This window comes from Ictalurus punctatus, chromosome 7 (assembly GCF_001660625.3).
Source record: "Ictalurus punctatus breed USDA103 chromosome 7, Coco_2.0, whole genome shotgun sequence".
NCBI lineage: Eukaryota > Metazoa > Chordata > Actinopteri > Siluriformes > Ictaluridae > Ictalurus > Ictalurus punctatus.
Window position 1 is genome coordinate 13,212,334 of NC_030422.2, and position 24,216 is coordinate 13,236,549.

Below are 24,216 nucleotides of genomic sequence, written 5' to 3' on the forward strand. Positions count from 1 at the left end.
CAACAGGAACATTACGTCATTTCACATATGTTCTGCAACCAACACCCACATTTGTCATTAATATTTTCCCTCTGAAACAAATCTGCCTTTTCTAATGGATGATAAATGTACTAACCCTTAGTTCATGAGCGTGTACTGTCATCCAAAAACCTCAGAAGCTTTATAGCTCTTTTGCACCTGAATGGGAGGTCCTGTGGAATACTGTAGCTCACCATGAATAATGCCTGCCTGCAGATTTTACATGTATATTTAAGGGGTGGGTGAAATACATGATACTCCAACATGTGTCAGAGGTGGAACAGTATGAAAAATGCACACCAACACTAATTGTGCAAAACAATATTGTAATATGAGGCTCTCTCACCATACAGTCATGTGAAATAATAAGTACACATCGACATTATTGGGGTTTTGTTTTTGTGGACATATTTGGACAAGCAAGTATTTGATTCTCTTTGAAACACTGCCTACTAATAAAGGTGATACACTCTATTAAATGACACACAAAATTTAAATTTTGTAGTAATTTTCACAATTTAAATTAACAAAAACAGGTTTGTCGCATGGAAAAAGTAAGTACACCCCCAAATTTATCACACCTTCAAATCAATAAAATTAGAATCAGGTGTTCAAGATTGGGTGCCAGTGATTAGAACCTGCTTAGGGAGTACAAGAGGAACCTGTCTCATTTAAACCTTTCATATCTAGTGTCTGGTGTTCCCTTTGTTATTGAGGTGTGTGGTGTCATCATGTCGAGTTCTAAAGAGTTCTGTAAGGCCTTCAGAAAAAAGGTTGTGGATGCCTATGAGTCTGGCAAGGGATTTAAAAAGGTCTCCAAATTATTTGAAATACATCATTCCACTGTAAGGAAAATTATCTACAAGTGGCACAGATTTCAAACGACTACTAATTTGTCCAGGACTGGCCTTCCCAGCAAATTCAGCCCAAGAGCAGACCGTCTAATGCAAAAAGAAGTCTCCAAGAACCACAAAATTTCATCACAGGATCTGCTAGTAAGTCTTGCAGCTGTTGGTGTCAAAGTGCATGCTTCAACAATCAGAAAGAGATTGCACAAATTTGACCTGCATGGGAGGCATGCCAGGAAAAGACCTTTGCTGTCTAAAAAGAACATTCGCAAGACTACAGTTTGCCAAGGAGCATATAGGCAAAGACCAGGACTTTTGGAATAATGTGCTCTGAACAGATGAATAAAAGATGGAGTTGTTTGGCCACAGTAATAGCAGACATGCTTGGTGCAGACCAAAGACAGCTTTTCAGGAGAAGCACCTCATACCAACTGTGAAGCACAGTGATGGAAATTTTATAATTTGGAGTTGTTTAGCTGCCTGAGGGACTGGACAGCTTGCATTCATTGATTCAAATATCAATTCTGACTCATATCAAAGATTACTTGAAGATAATGTTAGATATCCCCATCCACTTTTTGAAAGTTAACAATAACGTAACACTACAGCTATTCTCCTTGATGTAATACAGAGAGTGGGTTAACGTTATTTACATTTACCACTTACAAGTGTTTTGGACAAGGCAAGCTGTAGTAATTAGCATTAGGAGGATGGGTTAGGGCCGTGTTTCTTCATGCAGTTGGTGAATGTTAATGCTGGTTAACAGGTACAGACAGTCAGTGGCAAACGGAATTAGCTAGCTCAGTAATGTCAAGGCCAAAATTAAGGTTAAAAAGGGGATGGGGTTAGGTTGTAATGTTTTCCACTGTCTCTGTAATGTTAGTTGTCTGAATTAGGTTGAGGAAAAAAATTGCACAAAATGTTTTCCAAAATTGCACAATTTGGGATTCTGTAAAGCAATTTCTCAGTTGAAGCCCAAAGGCATTTGTCCATATTTTGTAGCTAACAACTAACCAACACACTTTTTTGCTCTTTTACAGCTTATCAAATGGAATGGAGTAAGACTCGTCTTCTTAGATGGCAAGGAGATGGTAAGAAGATGCATCAACTCAAATTCTTACATCTGTCAAATGTTTAAATGATTTTAATAAAGGTCACCTGAATTTCATGCAATTGTTTATTTATTTTGTGAGCATTATAGTAGAATATTAGCATACAAACAAATTGCATTTTATGTGTGCTTTTTCTGTTATCTTTGTGTGGAAATGTACTAACACACAGCATGTGTTAAATGTACTAACATACTGTTTGTGTTGAAAGCACCACAAAATCTGTTGTCCATAACTAGTTACAGAGGTGTGATAAAAAGTAGCACATGATGTGTAACTTCTGAGGCCAAGGGTGTACTTACTTTTCCCACAGAAGGACATCCCATGTATTGCTATTTCTGAGAATAAATTATTGAAAAAGCTATTTTTCCTTGTGGTTTTGTTGAAGTATATCAACTTTATTAATAGGTGCTGTTTCAAAGATGATCAAATGTTTGCTCATCCAAATATGTCAAAAAAGCCAACATGGCATGTACTTATTTTTTCACATGACTGTATTTTACAAGAGGACAGCATTAAATAACATGACATAACACTGTAATATTAGTTCAAGTATTCATCTTATTTGCTATGACAAACTGCAAGAAATATATATATATAAACATTTTTTTAATTATTTTTTTAAAAAAGGTGACTACTTTTTTCATACAGAAACACTGCACCTCCCTCCTTCTGTGCAGCTGCCAACCTGTTAACTCACACAATGTTACACGGCAGCTGAACAAAAGTAGAGGACAGGGATTCTTAGTCTTTTCTGTATATATGAGTAGAGGTGCCAACATCTATAGTTTAGCTGTAGCATTTACATATTGGATATGGGGCCCAACTTCAACCTATGCTTTTCCGCTTTTTCAGATAAAGCAGCATTCTGACCAAATATGACCAGTATTCACTAAGCTGATTAGACAATTCACTGAAGGATGCACTGAAAGATCTCTGCAAGAGCTTATAGACATACAGAAACTACTGAGGTCTAGAAACAGTAATAGTACCTGAAGGTAAAGTAATACCCACCTCTATGTTCTCTGTTTGCTGGTGTTAGGTCTTATCAATTATTAGCAGTTGTGAGGCTGCAGTCAAATGACCACAAAGCAACCTCTGTTCTGTTCCAAAGTGTTAATTTTAAGAATAGTACAATTTTTTTGTGTAAGGAGACATAAAACTGTTCATTCAACTCTGATAAATGTTTATCATGCTTTGCGTGATTAAATGTATACATGGTAAACTTTTACATACCTTAATATAAGCACACAAGGGTCCAACAGATGGTACATATCTAACCCGAATGAAGAGGGACAGAAAGCAAGATGTAGGAAAGATATGAAGAGTTCACATTTTTGTTTTATTGCGTTCCAACTGGTACTGGACCACACAACACAAAAGAACAAACACAATTCAAACACAGTACTGGAAAATTCTAAGTGCGTGAAACATCAACTGTATTCAACCATAAGGTTTATCAGTAAAACTACTGTTTTACATGGTTTTGATTCTGGGCCTAAACTGCATCTGCACGGAACACAATATTCGTCTTTAATAGATTACTTTGACAAACAATTGTGTTTTAAACAAGGTGTCCCAAAAGTCTCCATTCATAAGGGACTAAGTACAGTATGCCAGCACCACGTCAGTTGTGCCTCATCAGTGGATTGCCGTGGACGTCCACTTCTCAGTTGATCCATCACACTTCCACTCTTTTTTAAATTTGTTAATAAGTTTGGCAACAGTGTTGTGTGTGATGTGCTTGATATGTTTCCTGTTAAAGTCCATCACACCCTTGCAACAACTCCCCGATTCAGCCATGAGAATGAGTTCAATATGTTCTTCGTTTGTCAAAGGCATTCTTAAAGGCTATCTCAAGGGGAAATATATATATATACATATATATAATTTATTTATTAGGGATGTCACGATACCAAAAATCTAGTAGTCGGTACCAATACCACCAAAAGTACACGATACTCAAATCCAAAGTCGATCCCAAGGTGTGGTATAAAAAAAATAAAATTGATTAATTAAAAACCTTCCTGGAGGACATCCTCCCCTGACTGATACTGGCAAAGAGAGTGTGGGGGTGGTATTTTAGTTATCAAACACTGTCCGACAATGAGTGGCGGTGCACCCCTAAACATGCGCGCACGCACACGCACACGCACACGCACACACCCGCCTTATACTCTGAATGCAAGCATTAGTTTAAATTCACTTATATGGTGGCAGGCCAAAAAGATTTATTAAAAGCATGAACATTTGAATAATTATTAGTGACATTAGGCTACATTTAGCTGACAGGACCCGGGCTGAAAGGCGCTGCATGGTGGCCCATTAGGAGGTAGTTTATAACATCGCAATGTGTTAGCGTCGTTAACAAATAACTGGCTATCACTAACATTACATGGAGCATAACGTTAGCTGGTTTCAAGGCCACAATACCAGCTGCCTCAAACAAACATAATATACAACCATCTTTCAGGTGCTTCGCCAAATTCCAGGTGTTTCCTCGCTTTGTTTGAAATTAACAATAGCATCGGTTGCACACCGGAAACTGATACTAGCTTTCCTCTCTTTTCCTCTCAACGAGTCGGGGCGGAGTTAAACTTGTTAAACTAAGCTAATCTTCTGTAGTTTTTCTCATGTGCTTGTAGGCGTTCCTCTTCTTCTTTATCACTTGTGGACCGACTAAAACACTTCCGCGTATTTGCTGCCCCCATCAGGTCCGGAAGAATTTCAATCTCCATTAGAATCGATACCAACACTAGTGTAGAAAAACAAGTACCGTCACGTTGTAAGAATATTGGTACCGACTTGGTACCAAAGTATCAGTCCTCGTGACATCCCTAATTTTATCTTTATCTATCTATCTATCTATCTATCTATCTATCTATCTATCTATCTATATATATATATATATATATATATATATATATATATATACCAAGGATGAAAAAATTGGAAGAAAAGTGCTAATTTCCCCTATGTATGGAGACTTTTGGAACACCCTGTATATTTTATAATTTCTTTTGAATCTATCATTAGTCTATACATCATAAAACAATATGAAGGCCAAGGAAGGTTGAGCATGCAATAAATTGTTAAAAATAAATATATATCTTTTTCTTAAAGCTCTAACAAGCATTGTCCAATTCTAAGCTGGAAACAGCAGTGTTTAAGTGGGTTTCCTCATAAGAATCAGATGCATAACAGCCGATTCCTGTTGCTTACATATAAAATATCTAACTAGAGGTAAATTTATCCAAGTATAAAACTCTGTCAGTGAAAAATCATGTGAACAGATCAAGACTGCCTGTCAGTCCCTGAGTACTGGAATCTGCATAAAACATAAGTCACTGCAAATGAAGAACCAAGACGTCATCAGCTTTCCTTTTCAAATTCCCTTTATGTTTCACTTTTTTCTCTTTTTTAGTCTTCTGTAAATTATTGGAAAGAATGCTATTATTTTCATTCTCATGTTCATCAACATCTGAGTACCAAGGTCCCCAGACCCCTCCATTGTACTGAGGATTGGACCTGTAGTCCTTGGGTGGGTAGCGGCATGGCACGGCTGTCTTGTTGTACTGTAAAAGTCTGAGTAGCATCTTTTTCACTATGTGTGGGTAACGTCTTGACAGATCCACACGCTCAAAAGGGTCAGCTGTGATGTTAAAGAGCCAAATTGACTTGCCTCGATCCCAACGCACACGCTCACTGTGCCAGCGATTGCTCAACATCTGTTTGGAAAAGGTTTGTGGTGGAACCCAGTCACTGTAGCCTGGAACACCTGTCAGGAGTTTCCAGTCCCCAACACGGAGAGCTGCCTGGATCGCTGTGTTCCAGATCCCATATCCTGCCTTCCAAGAGCCATTCTTAGCTTTGCTGTAAATGGGATCGATGTTGTGGAGAATGTCATGACGTGGAGATGGGCGCCCTTCGCTGATCGACTCCCAAACGTCATAGCCATCCAGGTTCTGATTCTCATCAAGCATACCTTCACCGAGTGTAACCAAGGTTGGGTACCAGTCAGTAATGTGGATTAAGGCCTTACAAGTACCTCGCTTCACAAGTAGGGGGCTGTGCACAAACCCCACTGCCCGTATACCGCCCTCCCAATAGGTTCCCTTACTACCTCTTAGCGGCCAGTTACTGCCACCTGACAGAGGTTGACCCCCATTGTCCGAAGAGTACACCAAGACCATGTTGTCATAGTAGCCGTAGCGTTTGAGTGCAAGAGTTAAGTTGCGCATAGCCTCATCTAAGCAGCTGACCATGGCTGCGTATTTGCGACGTTGCAGATTTGGGATGGATTTATAGCGTTCCAGATAGCGAGCAGGAACCTGCAGAGGTGAGTGCACTGCCTGGTATGCCAAGTACAGGAAGATAGGTTGTTTTGGGTTGTGTGATGCTAGAATACGTACTGCCTTTTGAGTATACATGTGGGTGGAATAGATGCCTCGGTCTTGCTCCCACGCAGCTTCCTCGCCTTCATGCAAGTCAAAGCCACACAGTCCAGGGCCGTCACATTTGTAGTGGCTGTAGTAGTCACCACTCCCTAGAAGGGAGCCGAAAAAGGTGTCAAAGCCACGCTGTGTAGGCATGCAGCTACGCTTGTAGAAACCAAGGTGCCACTTGCCAACCATGTGTGTCGCATATCCTGCATTCTTGAGCTTTTGGGGGAGAGTGACGTTTTCTACAGGGAGGCAGTTGGGTTGAGTGGGGCGGATTATGGAGTGTTGGAGCCCAGTGTGGATTTGATACCTATGGTAGACACAAATATAAGCAAAATATTATTCAAATTTGAATACAGTAGTTTAAGAATCATGTTTGTTTTAAGATTAAGTTGCACAAGTACTGCTTTACCAATAAAAAATTATCTATACCAGTCATATCTAGGCATCTATATGTCATGGGTAGAATCTGAAAGCCACACACACGTGATATACAACAGCTGGTACATTGTAGAATTTCATGGAATTTTGTTTGATTAAACTCTTTCTTTTGAAGTTCATGTAAACATGTCTTGTTTTGTCTGGAAGAAGCAGCTATGTTTATGCAGTGCACGGTTTGATTAACACCTTAGTTACTAAGAAGACAAAACACTATGATGAATATCATAGACAAAAACTACAGACAGACTAATTTTAGTTCTTACATTAAATAATGGAGTCTAGTATATATTGTGTTTGAGCGTAAATATTTTCTGTACTGAATCACTTGTCTTTCTGTAATGAAAAGAAAAAAAAGTCCACAAAGACACTCCATAAATACACTTGTTTTCTCTGGTAAGCAAGTATTGGTAATTTAGATTCTAGATCAAACTGATAGATTTAAGAAAAACAAGTAGATAGTGTAAAAACTAGATGCTGCATACGTCAATGTTATGAGCTAGTAGTGTACCTCAGCATATTGTAGGAAGGGGCAGGTTTATATTGTAAGCCAGTACTACTCTATGTAGTGATGCAGCTCTGCTTACAACCAGCTGTAACAAATGTCATATTCAACCAATTTTCACAAACTATGCTTTGTTACAGACATTGTAGATTTTGCTACATCACAGGTGATGTTATGTTTAATACACTGTATTTTTCCAGGAAAAGCAGCTGTACGCAGGCTAAAAGAATAGAAAATATGGACTGAAAATATCAAAACAGTAATTTTATTCATATATTAGCAATCGGCAGTAACAAGATTAAATAAAATCACAAAGTATCAAGTTTCACGTTTGTTTATGTACAGGTGTTGTTACCTTTTACAAAAACATATTCATCAGAAGTTGGTCAAGTAAGAATTTCAGCTAAAACTTATGTGATGGGTACAGCCTCTTAGCCATCAATCAAAATGCTAATCACGATAAATATACCAGACAAACACAAATCTGACTACAACCCCCAAACTAATCTTACCTAACTTCGCACATTATCTCCATCTATCCATTTTCTGAGTCGTGGGGAGCCTTGAGCCTATCCTAGAGGGGACTCGAGGCACAAGTCAGGGGACACACTGGACAGGGTACCAACCACAATCGCACACGCAGGCACTACGGACAATTTAGAGATACCAATCAGCCTACAATGCATGTCTGTGGACTGGGGGAGGAAACAGGAGGAAATTGCTGAAGCACTGGGAGAACAGGGAAGCTCAGTGTATGCAGGGAGGAGGCTAAATTAAGATATTTAACTAAACCCCTGGCCAACAGCTATAACCCTGCTTTAACTCACCCATAAAATAAGCACATTTGCTAAAACAATGATCTAATAATGACATGTTAGAATTAATGATCAGAAATTAATATGCATGGTTTTCTACAGCCTGGGGGTTGGGGTGTTAATCTATCATGTACTTAAAAATAATAATGTAATTTTTACATTTTTACTGCTTTCCTCTGGAAAACATAGAAAAAAGGTATTGGTGCCTGCCTGCCGGTATTCTTGTCTGCCTTTCTGAGTGCCCAGACAACCAGGCTCCACTCATTATTTTCTCAGTCACTCTCCATTCCCTTCATCTCAGTCATTTATCCCTCTCTCCATCACCCCCTCCTCCTGTCTTTCAGTGCGCAACAAACAGGCATCCTATCATCAGGTAAGGAGTGGAATAAGACCTCTAGTTGTTCCTGTTTCCTGATATCAGGTCAAAGAACATGTAAATATTTGCATGGTTTCACAATGTTCTAGTGTCTATGCTGGTGCTAAAACACAAACAGCAATTATCACACACACACAAGGATGCATATTATAGTGAGATATGAAACATTCTTATTGCACCATTCAACGGAATTAAAAGGCATGTACTGCATGTTATTTTTCATGGAGCACAGTGGCTTAGTGCTTAGCCTTTTGCCCAGAGTTCCCTAGGATGGGCTCCAGGCTCTGTGTAGGAGAAGCAGTACAGAAAATGGAAAAATGGATGGATGGATGGGGTATGTTACTGTCCAGACAATGACAGCCCATAAATCATCGATTCATTCATTCATCTATCTTCAGTTATCCAGGTCAGGGTCAAGGTGGGTCAACTACTCATCCAGGAACTCACAAAGGAACTACAGGTTTCTTTTGCATCAATAAAAAGTCTCTGTTCATGGCTCCACTATCAGAAAGACATTGGGCAAAAATGGCATCCATGGAAGAGTGGCGAGGTGAAAACCACTGCTAACCCAGAAGAACATTAAGGCTCGTCTAAATTTTGCCAAAACACACATTGATGATCCTCAAATCTTTTTGGAGAATGTTCTGTGGATTGATGAGTCAAAGTTGAACTGTCTGGAAGACAGGTGTCCCGTTACATCTGGCGTAAACCAAACACAGCATTCCACAAAAAGAACATCATATCTAAGGTCAAGCATGGTGGTGGAAGTGTGATGGTGTGGGGATGCTTTGCTGCTTCAGGTCCTGGGCAACTTGCAATAATTGAAGGAAACATTAATTCTGTAACAGAAAATCCTAAAGCAGAATCTCCGGGCTTCAGTCCATAAATTGAAACTCAAGCGCAACTGGATTATGCAGCAAGACAATGATCCAAAGCCTAGGAGTAAGTCCTAGTCCTAGAAGTAAGTGAAAGACTGATCTCCAGTTATAGGAAGTGTTTGGTTGCAGTTATTGCTGCTAAAGTTGGCACAACCAGATTTTAAGTTAAGGAGGCAATTAGGTTTTCACATTGGTGATCGGTGTTGGATAACACAGAAAAAATCAGGATGAGGAGAATACTCTTTCACAGCATTGTACAACACAGGGGCGTGAGAGAGAGAGTGAGAGAGAGAGAGAGAGAGAGAGAGAGAGAGAGAGAGAGAGCGAAAGAGCGATGGAGAGAGAGAGAGAGAGAGAATGAAAAGTGCAATGATAGGCCTAGGGCAGCACATTATCTAGGCTACTTCAACAAATGGAATGCAAATTAACATTCAACCAACTTTACCAACTAGATAACAGCTCAAATCTGGCTTACCCTAGTGCCTATAGGTACAGTAAGGTTAAATTTAATGCCTTTAAGACTTTTCAAATCCTACTTAAAATGTTATTTAAGGCTACTTTGCAGTATCTGTACACTAAATATAAAACTGTTTCCAACTTTTAAGTAATTTATTCTGCTTGTTCCTGTTAGATTTCCTCATATCTTGGTCTTTGTGTGTGTTAGCTCAACAGCAGGTAGATAACGTTCACCTCATTTTAACCCCTTAAAAGTATTAAAGGTGTTTCTTGTACAGCAAATTATTCAGTAACTATGAATTATTCAGTAACTACAGTGAAACTAACAGGAAAGGTATGTAGTTAGAAGAGTGACTAATGTAAGATTGGATACACTGATGGACGACAGTTTGACACCAGATAAAGAATAGCCTAAAATGCATAAAATCTGCAACCAATTAAATTCAAATGTCAAACTATTTAATAAAGTGCCTGCAATTATTTTTCATTTAATAATGTCTTTTTAGAGCCACGCATACTATGAATCTGTAAAGACACAAGTAAGGGGTTGCTATTCTTTTACTACGCAAACATCTTTCTCTCTCTCACACACACACACATACAGACACACAGCTGTGCTGGCTACCATCCAGTTGTTCAGTTAATTTATAGATTCTCTATGCTGTGATCTTTGCAGTGAATAGAAAATATTTAGGAGTATTACATGGCAGAGCTGTGCATCTAAACTCTTATGTACTATACATTATAGTATATATTTACTGCAAACACAGATTGATCTTAAAATGTTATTCACAATCATGGTGTATTTTAGGTCCTATATTTTTTTATGAGCTAACCAGGGGCGTAAGCTGGACTGTTAATCATCCAGGGCTGAGCCCATATTCTTCTTCATCAAAACACTTTTAAAAAGGCACTTCTAAATAGACTGTTTCCATGCATTTTTTTTCTTGCATGTGAAGACGAATTGTTTCTAAAATGTGAAAATTGGACAAAAAGTTGGATTTATCATAAAAAGTTAGGCTAGTCTTCTGTTGCTAGAAAAGGGGAGGCACAACCAAGCTATCACTGTATGGGTTTAGCTGCTACAGTGCTGTTGAAAGTTTGTTAGCCATGATGATATAGTTGGTGCTTATTTCGTTCTGTGTCGTCTCATGTGGTTAATTTGTGGATTTATGTAGCACCGTGGTCCTGGTGGAACACTGATTCGTTTGTTTCACGGTGTACTGTACCAGCTGTATATGATTGAAATGACAATAAAGCCACTTGACTTGACAGACATTTACAAACCTTGTTTTCCTGCTCACCATGAGAGGATGTTAGTGTTTCAGTTTCCACCCCATCACTAGTAAAAAAAAAAAAAAAATTGTTGTATATCCATTTCCCCCTCAAACTAACTGACTGTGTGAGCTAGCATTTGGCAGAATTGAGACTGGTCAGCCAACATGAGTATTTCCACGTATTTTCCTGTAAATACGTGGAAATACGTATTTCCTGTAAAATGCAACACTCCATTCACTGAAGTTACAAAATTACAACACCACCGTCTTTTTTAACTGATGTTCAGTTACATAGTGACAAACCGCTCCAAGTCGAAAATTATTAGGAGATAAAGAAAAAATCTTCCAGACTACAGCCCCGAATTCCCAGGCCAGATTACGCCCCTGGAGCTAATACAGAAGACAAGAAATACTGAGAGACAGCACTAAAAGGTGCATGTCTGTGACTACATATACATATAGACCTATCCACAGAGGCTTCTAACACTCTTAGCTACAAAAACACGGCCTTGCCATGGATGTGTTTAAACTTGGGCTGCAATACTAGAAATCCTGCCAACACACTTGGCTGGTTTCCTACTTGGCTCTAAACTGTCCATACAGTAAGCCCATGCAAGATTAGCTCAAACTAAAACAGCATGGGTAGGGGTGATGATAACACAAGATATGCAAACTGTCTCCTTGAGACTCCTTGATACTTAGCTTGTACAGGTAGTGAGACACTTCACAATAACAGGAGTGTAAATGCCACAGGAATAAAAGTGATATTGCTCAAATTGTTAATGGTACAACCATTTCAGCTTTTCTTATCATCATGTACTTCTCATCATCTCTTAAACTTTTCGCTGATTCCTTTACATTGTAGCTTTACTCCAACATTAATTCAATTCAACAATCTACATAAATACTCCATAATGAAAGGCATGGTCATGTTGCTGTGGTCAATTAAACACACACACACACACACACACACACACACACACACACACACACAGTGGCTTCCAATATCCTCAAAATTATATACATAATCAGTCCCTGCCCTTCCTGCAATTTTGAAAATGCACTTAAAAAATGTGGAGGGTCTCAAGTGTGCGTGAGAATGGGAGATGCAGTGTATAACAAATGACAAATGTAGAGTGGTAAGATCAACATTACTAACACATATCAGCATATTTCATTCATATATGTTCTGAAATAAGAGATAAATATTATATTTTTAGTAGCAGTCATGATTAAGTACTTTATGGCAACGTTAAAGTTGTTTAGCTGAAAAGGAGCATCATGATTCTATGGGGATGTTTTTCAGCAACAAGGCTTGTCAGAATTGAGGGAAAGAGGAAAACATGCTCAAAAGGCACCCAAGACCTCAGAGTGGGGCAATGGTTTACTGTATAATAAAACATTATCTCAAATCACACCACCAAGATAACTTTGGTACAAGACTGTGAATGTCCTTGAGTGGTCCAGTGTGGTCTTTCTGAAGAGATTAATGGTAAATCCAGGTGTGCCAACCAAGAAAACTTATGGCTGTAATAACTGCCATAGCGTTTCAACAACTGTAAATGTAATTCATTTATTCCTTCATTCATTCATCTTCTTTAACCATTTCATCCTGGTCAGGATTGCAGTGGATCTGGATCCTATCCGAGGAATACTAGGCATGAGGCAGGAATACATCTAGAAGAGATGCCAGTCCGTTGCAGGGCACAATGCACACAGACATTCACAGGCAACTTATTTTAGTCAATACATCTACAAGCATGGTTTTGGGAAGTGTGAAGACACCAGAGGACACCCATATGGACATGGGGAAAACATGCATAGAAACCCCACATAGTCAACAGCCCAAGGTCAGGATCAACCAGGAAGAGTGGAGCTGTGAGGCAGTAACACTACTTGCTGTGCCTGTAAATACATTTTTAAAAATACATTTACAGAATCTTTTTATGCCTTTTCATTAAAGTGAAATTAACTGAATAACAGTGACATACAGTACAGTAGTTGAGCTTGGAAGACAAAAAGTTTCTTATTCATTTATATTTCTGGCACACAGAGATAGTGTGTGAGATGTAAGAGTGATTCCCTTAGTTCGTTTTTGTGTACCAGAAACACGAACCAGACTTTTTAACTGCATCTGTGTTTCAGTACATGTTTGTTAACAAAAAAAAATCCAATAAAAGTTCATTTACCCCTTTTATGAAGCCTTTTTGGGAAACCTCTGGCATTTTATGTACATTCCTGCTTAAAAAGCGACTTCATAGTTTCTATATTTTTCATAGGTTTTTCCAATAGTCTCAGATCATAACATTGCTCACTACATAAGCAAACTCTGAAGCAAACCATATAAATAAATAATTGTAATAATTAAATATTATGATGGGAAACAATATATATCATGACAGCATATCACTAAACGGACAGGGCAAATGTTAGGGTACACACTAAAAATGTTTAACGGGCTTGTGAAAAGAAACGACCCCAAGCACACAAGTCGTTCTACCAATGAACGGTTAAAGAAGAATAAAGTTAATGTTTTGGAATGGCCAAGTCAAAGTCCTGACTTTAATTCAATAGAAATGTTGTGGATGGACCTGAAGCAAGCAGTTCATGTGAGGAAACCCACCAACACCCCAGAGTTGAAGCTGTTCTGTACTGAGGGATGGGCTAAAATTCCTCCAAGTTGATGCACAGGACTGATCAACAGTTACTGGAAACATTTAGTTGCAGTTATTGCTGCACAAGGGGGCCACATCAGATATGGAAAGCAAAGGTTCACAAACTTTTGCCACTCACAGATATGTCCTATTGGATCATTTTCCTCAATCAATAAACGACCAAGTATATTTTTTGTCTCATTTGTTTAATTGGATTGTTCTTGTCTGCTTTTAGGATGTGTGGAAAATCTAATCATGTTTTAGGTACATATAAATATGGAATAATCTATATTCAAGCACCACTATAGATAGACAGAGAAAGAGAGAGAGAGAGAGAGAGAGAGAGAGAGAGAGAGAGAGAGAGAGAGAGAGAGAGAGAATATTTTATTGATCCCTGAGGAAAACTGTTTTGTCACAGCAGCAGAAGATTACAGACATAACAAATGACATAACAGACACTAAATACTAAATACACGCATATCTGTAAGTCAGTAAGTAAAGTAGATGCATACAGTGTCATCTGGAATAAAGTGTCAAGTGAAATAAAGTATCCAGGTAATAAAGTGACAGTTAATTAATAAATATAATAAAAACAGAACAGTAAAGATAAGTGTAGGCAATTTGGGGGTAAAGTGTAAAAGGTTTCCTCTTCAACTTTGGTAATTAATTAGGATTCTCTTTAATTCATTAAATCCTGTAGCACATTGTAGGATTTTTATAACACCTTATAATATCCCTATAATAGGGATAAAAGTATATATAAATGGGTGTTTAAGCACAGTGAAAAAGCATGGTTATAAAACATGAATAAACATATTTTGATGCCTTATAGAAGCTTGTAAAACTGAACAGGCCAGCAGACATATAAGCTCCACAGTGTTATGCTCCATTAGCTCTAATTTACAATGTCATAAATCTGCAACAACAACCCTTAAGTCACAGGACTTTAGGGTCACTGACCAGTATAGCTATAGCAATAAAGATTCATTAGATTAAGTTATGTTTTTATGCGTCTGAAAATGTGTTGATAAAGAGAAAAAATACTGAGCTAATGTAAAATTGAGTAAATGTTACACTTAATAGTTTTTTTTATGGAGTTATAACTGTGGTCAGAGACACCACAGACAAGTGGAAACAGATCCAAGAGCTCTTTCAACTGCTAAAAGTTGCTGTCAAAATCCTGTCATGGTCTCCAATCACGGCTACCCACCGGCATGTTGACGTAACCGCTGGAGCATACATCCAACCTATCACACACCCAGTAAAACCAAAAGTCTCTCCTTGTATGCAATCAAAATAATCCTCAAGACATATGTCTTTTGACCACCACAGCCACTGGCTCTACATATCCTTACCCAATCTGTGCTGTAAGCTCTGCCAGCCCTATGTTCTTCCTCACTACAACGTTCCTCCTACATCTGGTCTAAATAAACATATTAAACCCCACTCTACAGTTAATCACAAACAGACCCTGAATCAACAAAAGCTGCTCTCTCAATCTTTCCCTCACACTAACAGTCACTCAGTCACACCTTCTTCTAGTTCCTGAGTCTTCCTAACAGATCATTCAATCTGTCTGGTTCCTCCTCTTTAATCCCCTCCCTTTTTCCACTCCATGAACAATGTGATCTAATGTACTACATTATTACTACAAAGTTAAAACTAAGACATGCAAACATTTTGCTCTTTTGAAAGTATTTTGTTATTGAATTAAAGAATTGAAGTGCCAGGGTGGAAACTGTGAAAATTGCAAACGCATTACATAAAGTTATCATAAGTCAATACCATGCGATACAATCATGTCATCATTTAAGGTGAGAAAAATAATTAATTATTAGATCACAAGAGTCTTTTGAATGATTCTACATTGATACACTTAATGGGCCTTGGATTGTCTTGTTATTCGTGTGTATGTTGATAAATGCCAATCATCCTTAAATTACCAAGGGTGTTCATAGTACAGCTGATTTAGTGACACCCAATAAAAAGCTGAAAAATGATGCTCAAGTAATGGCATAATGACACAAGAGCACCTCCAAAGCTTCCAATAATGCAGCACAGCCATCGTATCATGTCAGATATAATACACTATATGGCCAAAATTTGTGGACACCTGACCATCACACCCATATGTGCTTGCTGAACATCCCATTCCAAAACCATATGCATTGAGCCCATTTTGGTATGCAGGGAAGGCTTTCCACTAGATTCTGGAACATGGCTGTGGGGATTTGTGTCCACTCAGACACAAGCGCATTAATGAGGTCAGGCACTGATTTCAGGTGAGCAGGCCTTGGGTGTATTCGGTGTTCCAGTTCATCCCAAAGGTGTTGAGTAGGGTTGAGGTCAGGGCTCTGTGAGGTCCACTCGAGTTCTTCCACTCCAATCTTGGTTTTCATGGAACATTTTTGGGATCCTTAGGTCCAGTGAAGGGAAATTTTAATGCTACCGTTGATGCAAATGTTTGTTTATAACTTTGTGGCAACAGTTGGGGGAATGTCCACATATGGGTGTGATAGTCAGGTGTCCACATACAGTACTTTTGCCCATATAGTGTAAGTAATCCATATTTAAAACTGCAGCAACTCATCATTAATTATACAATTTTAAGCTGATCAGTTGAGGTTCACGTTAGTAAATTTACACAAAATCAGAAGTTCTCATAGCATATGAACATAATTGTCAACTACACCACCTTGACTTGCATTGGAAGGCATTGGAAGGACTCTGGCATTGGAAGGCTGTCCAGCATGGACTTGGCTTAAACAGGAACTCTAGGAGGCCACAGCACATGTGAAGAGGATTCTCTTGCTTTTTTGGCGATTGTACACAGTCTAGCTCTAATGAATCAGGACTTAATCATGACAGAAATCGAAACCTGTTATCAACATGTATATTAATCAACAGGTGGCTGACAAGAAAGGAATTCACAGTTTATCTGGGAAGGTTTAAATTCATTCTTTTGGCCCATCATTATAATCTGATTGATGACACACACACACTGCCTTGCACCCTCTGGTTCTTCATCAGACAAGGTGAAAGACCCTCTTGGGCATTTCAGCATTTTTTCAGCATCAGCCATAGCATCAGCATCTACAATCACCATATTATATATATATTTAAGTCAAGCAAATGACAAAAATGTTAATCCTTCCATCCACTGACTTCTCTCAATTAGAGGACCTAAATCGTCTGATGAGATACAGCTCTCCTTTCTTTCCTGTGTATTCCAGTCAGACAGACAGACAACACACGATAAGACATTTCACAACTCTTGATTTAAGGCTTAAAGAAAAAAAAAATCCATCGTAAATGTCTTGCTATTAATCTTAATAATAATGTAATCTTCAATGGCATCCAAGATTTATTTTGTAATGAAATTCTGAGTTGAATTTTTTTTTTTATTTCAACTTTGTTCATTGACATATTGGTATACTTTCACTTCAATTATTAGTTTCCTACATTACCTACAATGCTGTTTGACTACGTTCTGATACCGGCGCTCTTGATTTAATCAATACCATAGTTTAGCATAGTCATTTTGCATTGATTTATTATACATATAAATAAGATGAAAGTTTTGCATGTTGGTTCACGATGCAAAGATCAAATATACCTGAGCAGAAAGCAAACACACCAAAACAATAGCACCCCTTATTCCAAACATCTTGTACCCTCCAGTCTCTTTACTTTCTTTTATCTAAGAGGAGACTTTATTAAAGTCACAGAAGCTTTCAACATGGGCACTAGACCCTGCTACTTATCCTGTAGTCCTTAAGGATTGTGAAAGTGAAGCCTCTTTTTCATTACCTTCAGAGCAGGAGCCTGGCAAATTTCCTGTCCGGCGGAGGGCTTTAAAGAACTCACTCAACCATTCTTCTCTACATGAAAGTTTTCTTTATACCACAGTGCTGTTGAACTCTCAAAGCTGATGAATCAGAAAGTGTTGATACATTTTCTATAACAGCATAACTCTTACAATATTGCCAACTGTAATTCAAACGATAGGTTTATATTAACACGCTAACTCTAATACCTTATCATTTCTATCATAAGAACTAAATCACAGAAAAGCCACGCCACATAATCTAAGCCGAATAAATGGATTTTTTTTTTAGAAAGAGTTGTTATTTAACAAAGAAAAACCTATACTTGTGAAGTGTCCTGTAAGGAGACATTTAATTAACGGTTGAGGAAAGAGTCTCATTGTTAGTTTAGGTGTTAGTGTGTTCTAATGGTCAGTAAATCAAGACAGAAGACTACGCACTTTCCGCTAACATTACAAGCTATATGTTAACTTCGAGAGAGAGAGAGAGAGTGAGAGAGAGAGAGAGAGAGAGAGAGAGTGAGAGAGAGAGAGAGAGAAAATGGGGCTGGTGAGGGAACTGTTTATATATTTTAGAACATTAGTGATAACAAGAGCTGACTTGTCCCATGGATACTCCATAACATTAACTGTAATCATAACCGATTATGATGACTGTGTGGAGTTTGTGTGCATGTTCCCCCAAGTCACCTGAGATATAAAGTATATCTTATCTTATCTTATCAGTGTGAGTTTCCTTCAGGTACTCTATTTTCCTTCCACCTCCTTAAAACATGCCGGGAGGAGGACTGGCAAAGATAGATTGCCCATAATTGTGAATGTATATGTGTGTGTGTGTGTGTGTGTGTGTGTGTGTGTGTGTGTGTGTGTGTGTGTGTGTGTGTGTGTGTGTGTGTGTGTGTGTGTGTGTGTGTGTGTGTGTGTGTGTGCGTGCATGCATGGTGTCCTGTAATGGACAGGGTGCGGTCCTGCCTGACGCTAAGTGTTCTCTTGGACAGTCTCTGGATCCACTGTGACCCTGGATAAAGTGTTTGCTAAAAGGACGTGAGTGAGTATAAAGGTTAAAAGCATTGTTGATCCCTTGTTCATTATTAAATTGAAAAAAAAAATGTAATAGTTGGCAAATTGCTCTGGTATGAGAGGAATAAAGCACTTCGGGCCATGTTGTTAAATAATCGGAAGATAATCGATTTCAGGCCATATCACACCACCCCCTGGTGGATTATTTTCCTACAACAGCACAGCCTGTCATGTTTTATTCCTTACTTAATGAATGACCTGAAGGCACACAAGCTTGGAAATGTGCACTGCAGAATGAGTTAATAGATATTTCCATTCATTTTTTTTTCAGTATTCTGCTACAAAATGTGTACTACAATGTCTGTGAAGTCTCTGATGATAGAATCTAGGGTGTTCAGTGTAACATCAACAGTTGGCATGGTGTTTTGCATGATTCATATTGTGTAACAGTGATATCCTGAATGCAGGATTGCAGATGCAATTTGAAATTAGTTAATTATGACAGAATGCTTGACAGTATTTCTGTAGAGTCTGTGGAGATGAACAACACGTGTAGCGATACTCGATCCTGGACTCGGACACGAGTCCAATTATGAATGAACTCGGACTTGTCACGCACTCGGGTAAATTTGTACTCTAACTTGACACGGACTTGGAAATTTTGGACTCTTTTTTCAGAGTACAGTCGAGTCTGTGTCATGTGTAACATGAAAAGAAAGATAAAAATAAATAAATAACAAAAACAGACATCCTAGTTCTCCTGGAAGTTCCGGGAGTCTCCCGGACACTGATAGTAGCTCTCTGATGGCTGAAAATTATAAACAATATCCCAGAATTTTTTTTGAGCGAGCGAGAGACCAGTAGGAGCAGAGCGCGAGTGACAGAGAGCGTATCCTGATTGGTCTCTCTTTCTGCTATCTAGACCGATCAGTTTTCTCTGTGGGCGGGACTTAAAGTCGACCTCTCCCGCTCTCTTCGGTTCATCCATCAGTTCAGTGTACTGCAGTAGTTCAGTATCACTGTAGTGTTAATTAGCGTCATGACAAAAAAAGCAAAAGAAAACACAAAACACACTTCACCCAAGACTACACTAAAGTGTACCCCTGCTTCATAGGGGTCAACGATAGCAACAGTTTTGCACGTTTTCAAGAGTGACTTTTCAATGGTGGGTTAAATGATTGTAAAAGACATGTTGAGGTGAGTTTAACAGGTCTCATTTGTTCATTAGCAAAGATATATATATATATATATATATATATATATATATATATATATATATATATATATAAATATATACATATATATATATATATATATATATATATATATATATATATATATATATATACACACACACACACACACACATATATAGGGGTGGGATGTCAGCATAAAATTAAGATAATAAGAAATGAATGAATGTCTCCCTGACACACTTGAAGCACGTGCCCAGAAAGTCACCTCATCAGGCGAGTACTGAATTGAGTTCTCTTTAGTGGCTTATTATGCTTGGATGGTCAAATAAATTCGCACACATCATGTCAAAATGCAGGTCTGGCCGAGTATCCATGCAAACACAGGCAGTTATTTCCTAAGTGTATGTAAACAGTTGGGAAAAAATCTGAGGAGTGTCAGTACAGTGTACTGGATCTGTGCATTAAGTCTTAAAGTGACAGCAGTCTAATAAAGCTCCTGCTGTCTGTGTCCTTAATGTAAATCAATCGACAAAAGGCAGAGAGAAAATCACTCACTCACTCATTTGACTGAATACCTTCAGTAAATTTAATAAGAATCACTGTACATGTCATACAGTGAAGTCTATTTTATTTTACATTCCGTATATTTTACATTGAGTTATTCCATTTCCGTAGTATTTCTTACTTGAATACTGATAGATCTACCTGAGAAAACGTATCGTTATCGTGATATAAGATTGTAGTCATATCGCCCACATATCGTCATATATATGTAGTCATATATTTTTATTTTCATAGACTTTTTTCTTTGAAACCATTTTTTGATAGGAAACTAGATGAGATGCTGATGACATGAAATAAAAACATTAAATGACAATGGCAAGCTGTAATAGTGGTATTTTTTTTGTTACATTTATGTTGCCATTGGTTTGTGAAGGTTAACATAATATTGATTAGGTTAACATTAATTTAACAGCTCGGTGTTGAGTGTACAATTGCAATTTCATATCTTTTTTCAGTTTAATTACTTTCTAGACTTGGCCGGACTTGGCCATTAAGGACTCTGACTTAAGTCCAACTCAGCCCTTTTTGGATTCGGACTCGATTGGTTAAGGACTTGGTCTCGATTCAAACTCGACAAAGGTGGATTCAGACCCAACACTAGCGTCACCCATGGCATATGTGAGCTATCAGTGAAACAGACTGCAGCACTTTGGTACAACATGTACATGCTTTAGTTCAGAATTTACTTCAGAGTTCTTTATTGCAAAATGTGTACACTTTGATGATTTTAGTATTTCACTGCAAGCGTGAGACCATTTCTGTAAAATATACACACTTCTTATACTTATATAGTGTGGATTTCAGTACTGTAGTGCAGAAATTATGTCTTTGCTACAAGATATACATGCTTCAGTGAGATTTCAGTACTGTAGTTCAGAAATGATGTCTTTGCTGTAAAAATGTATATGCTTTAGTAGAGATTTCAGTACTGTAGTTCAGAAACGATGCCTTTGCTGTAAAATATACACACTCTAATGTAGGTTTCAGTACTGTAGTTCAGAAATGTCTTTGCTATAAAATGTACACACTCTAGTAGGTATAGATTTCAGTACTGAGGTTCAGAAATGATGTCTTTGCTGTAAAATATACACACTGTAGTGTAGACTGTGCTCAACAGTGCAAACAAGAGGTCTTTACTGTAAAATGTTCATGTGTGGATTTGAGTACTTTACCTCTATTGCATGTTGCAATAAAGAATTTCTAGTAACAACACTCATATATGTGGTATGGTTTTTACTTTTTGCTGCACAGGTGCATCTACATAAGTGCAGTCATTATGCATATTGTCGAATACGACATGCAATTATCTTGCAAGGTACAGCAGGTCGTGCTGTATCAGCTGACATGTGTCAGTGGTCACAGTTTGCTCACCTGCCGGTCATGAGCTGACTGCGGGATGGACTGCACAGCGGTTGCACGTAGTAATTCTCCAGCTTCACTCCGTTCGCTGCGAGCCAGTCCAGGGTCGGCGTCTTGATTTCGGATCCGTGATATCCCACGTCCCTGAAGCCCTGGTCGTCCACCATAACGAAAATGATGTGCGGCTGCGAGCCGGGTTTGTCCACTTCATTTGAGCTGGGGCGAAAGTTATTGCTCCATCTCCCGTAACCGGAGGCGGCCGCGCTGCAGAGGCAGAATCCGGCCAAAACCCCGAGCACCAACATGGCCGCCTCTTCAGCGCGTCTCGCCGCTCACACCATTCGCCTTGACTGCGAAAGTCCAAGTGGCTCATGAAGGTCTACAAACTGCTGCCTCGTTCACAGCGCGCTGTCTGTCTGCACGGTATAGTCGGCGCGTGTGTGCGTGCGCGTGAGTGCGTGTGTGCGTGCGCGTGTGTGTGAGCGCGTGAGTCTCAGCTAGAGGCGGCGCGCGCCAGCGGGTGGAGCAGAAGCGCTTGGCAGTTAGGTTTACACCATCTCCTCTAGCGTGTTTAAAACTGTGAAGTGTTATAACTTTTTATTTGTTTGTTTTACATGATGAACACTTCGAAATGTAAATATTTAAAGTTCTTATTGTTAAAAAAAAGAAAAAGAAATCACATAGGCTATAATAATAACACCACTAGTGTCATTCCTCCCTATTACTAATACTCGTGGTGTGTCCAGGTGTTGTTGTTGTTGTTGTTGTTGTTATTTTTAATACATAGGGGGTATCTGGTTTGTTTCTAGGTGAAAAAATGAATGGCCACATAATCACATTGCTGTGTTAGCTTCCCTGCTGCTCTAACACAGGTGTACCTACAATCTTACAATCAAATAGCTAGCTAGACACATTAAGTCTGCACAAATTGAATGAGTAACAGACCTGGCTTATGTGTGATTTAAGGTAGAATTGTATGGCAGTTGCTGAGGATCAGTTGATCCGCCTAGTGGCTCAGTTCCTCCAGCTGCCACTGGGAGGATCAAGTGATTGTGCAGCTGCCACAATTCTACCTTAAATCACATATTTGCCAGGTCTGTTACTCTAACTCAGTATGTTTACTCAAACTGACTAGGAGGATCAACTGATTGTTCAGCTGCCATCCCTATGACCACTCCCTTGATCTGATCTGAGATGTTTCCTTACAGTCAGTGCGTGAGTTTTGTTCAATATCAACTGTGAATTATTTAGAAAAACAAGGCATTTTGCATACAAGACAAAAGTCCTTCATTATCTGTGTAATCAAAGAGCTCTTGAAGCTGGCTATGATAAGACAATCGATATTCCATGTATATTGAACTTTGTTGGAAACAAGGGCATACGGTATAAATAGACTAGCAGAACTACAAGGGTTCATTTTTAAAATACACATCAGAGTACACGCTGCTGACAAATTATTCAAGATTATTTTGGACTTTTGTGGAACCACAGTAGCAGCACCATTAGTCATAAGAAACATACACCGAATGGTATGAAGAAGCAAAGCTGGGGCTGATTTCTTTCTAGCTCAGACTGTAAATTCCTGCAGCCTGTCAATGTGTCATGTCAGGTGATTACACCGGGGCCATTTGCTTGTTGAAACGCTTCCAAATTAAACTTCATTAAAACATTGAATATAATATCACACATATTGAACTATTAAAAAAATGTGTATTGGTCAATCTGAGGCAACTTTATTTCATGTTTTTACAAGGTAACTAAGAGGAAGATGGTTGCATTTTTCTCAGTCCTGTTACCAAAACTTACAAAACAAGTTGTATTTTTCTATTTTCCTTTTAAAGGAGATCCAAAGTTCAAGTTTATAAATGTTTTATCATGTACTTTTTTAAACAATTGGGTAAATGATGGACCAAACATTTTACATTTTACATGGACCAACGTATTTACATTTTAGTAACAGGAATGAACATTGGGTAACGGGAATGTGTGTCCGTATGTGCGCACATATATGTGTGTGTGTGTGTGTGTGTGTGTGTGTGTGTGTGTGTGTGTGTGTGTGTGCATGAGTGTGTGTTTTTGTGTGTGTGAGAGTGTACATGACCGTGCGTGCATGTTGTGTGTGCGTGTGTGTGCTATGTGCTTGTAGTTCTTCAGAAAAGTAGAGTAGGTGGAGAAAGAAGGAGAGAGGGGAAGGGAGGGAGAGAGACAGACAGGGAAGGGGAGAGAGGGGAAGGAGGGGAGAGAGGGGAAGGGAGGGAGAGAGACAAAGAGAGAGAGAGAGAGAGGGAGGGAGGGAGAGACAGAGAGAGGGGAGATAGAAAGGGTGGTGGGTGTGTCTCAGTCCTTCCACTTCAGCATACAATGGGTGGATGTTTCTGGCTCCTAGTATGGGTTCTCGCCATCTTCTGCCACAAAAAGTAAGAAAGACAAAGACT

The 24,216-nt window shown here is 38.8% G+C and overlaps 1 protein-coding gene across 1 annotated transcript; it reads right to left on the reverse strand.

The window, feature by feature from the left end:
* Positions 1-3,298: 3,298 nt before the first annotated feature.
* On the reverse strand, positions 3,299-22,256 carry arsj (arylsulfatase family, member J). Its single transcript, XM_017471192.3, has 2 exons — positions 21,794-22,256; positions 3,299-6,727 (listed from the first exon to the last, which is right to left on the reverse strand). Exons 1-2 carry the CDS (start codon positions 22,084-22,086, stop codon positions 5,320-5,322), a joined length of 1,701 nt encoding a protein of 566 aa, XP_017326681.1. The 5' UTR covers positions 22,087-22,256; the 3' UTR covers positions 3,299-5,319.
* Positions 22,257-24,216: the final 1,960 nt, after the last annotated feature.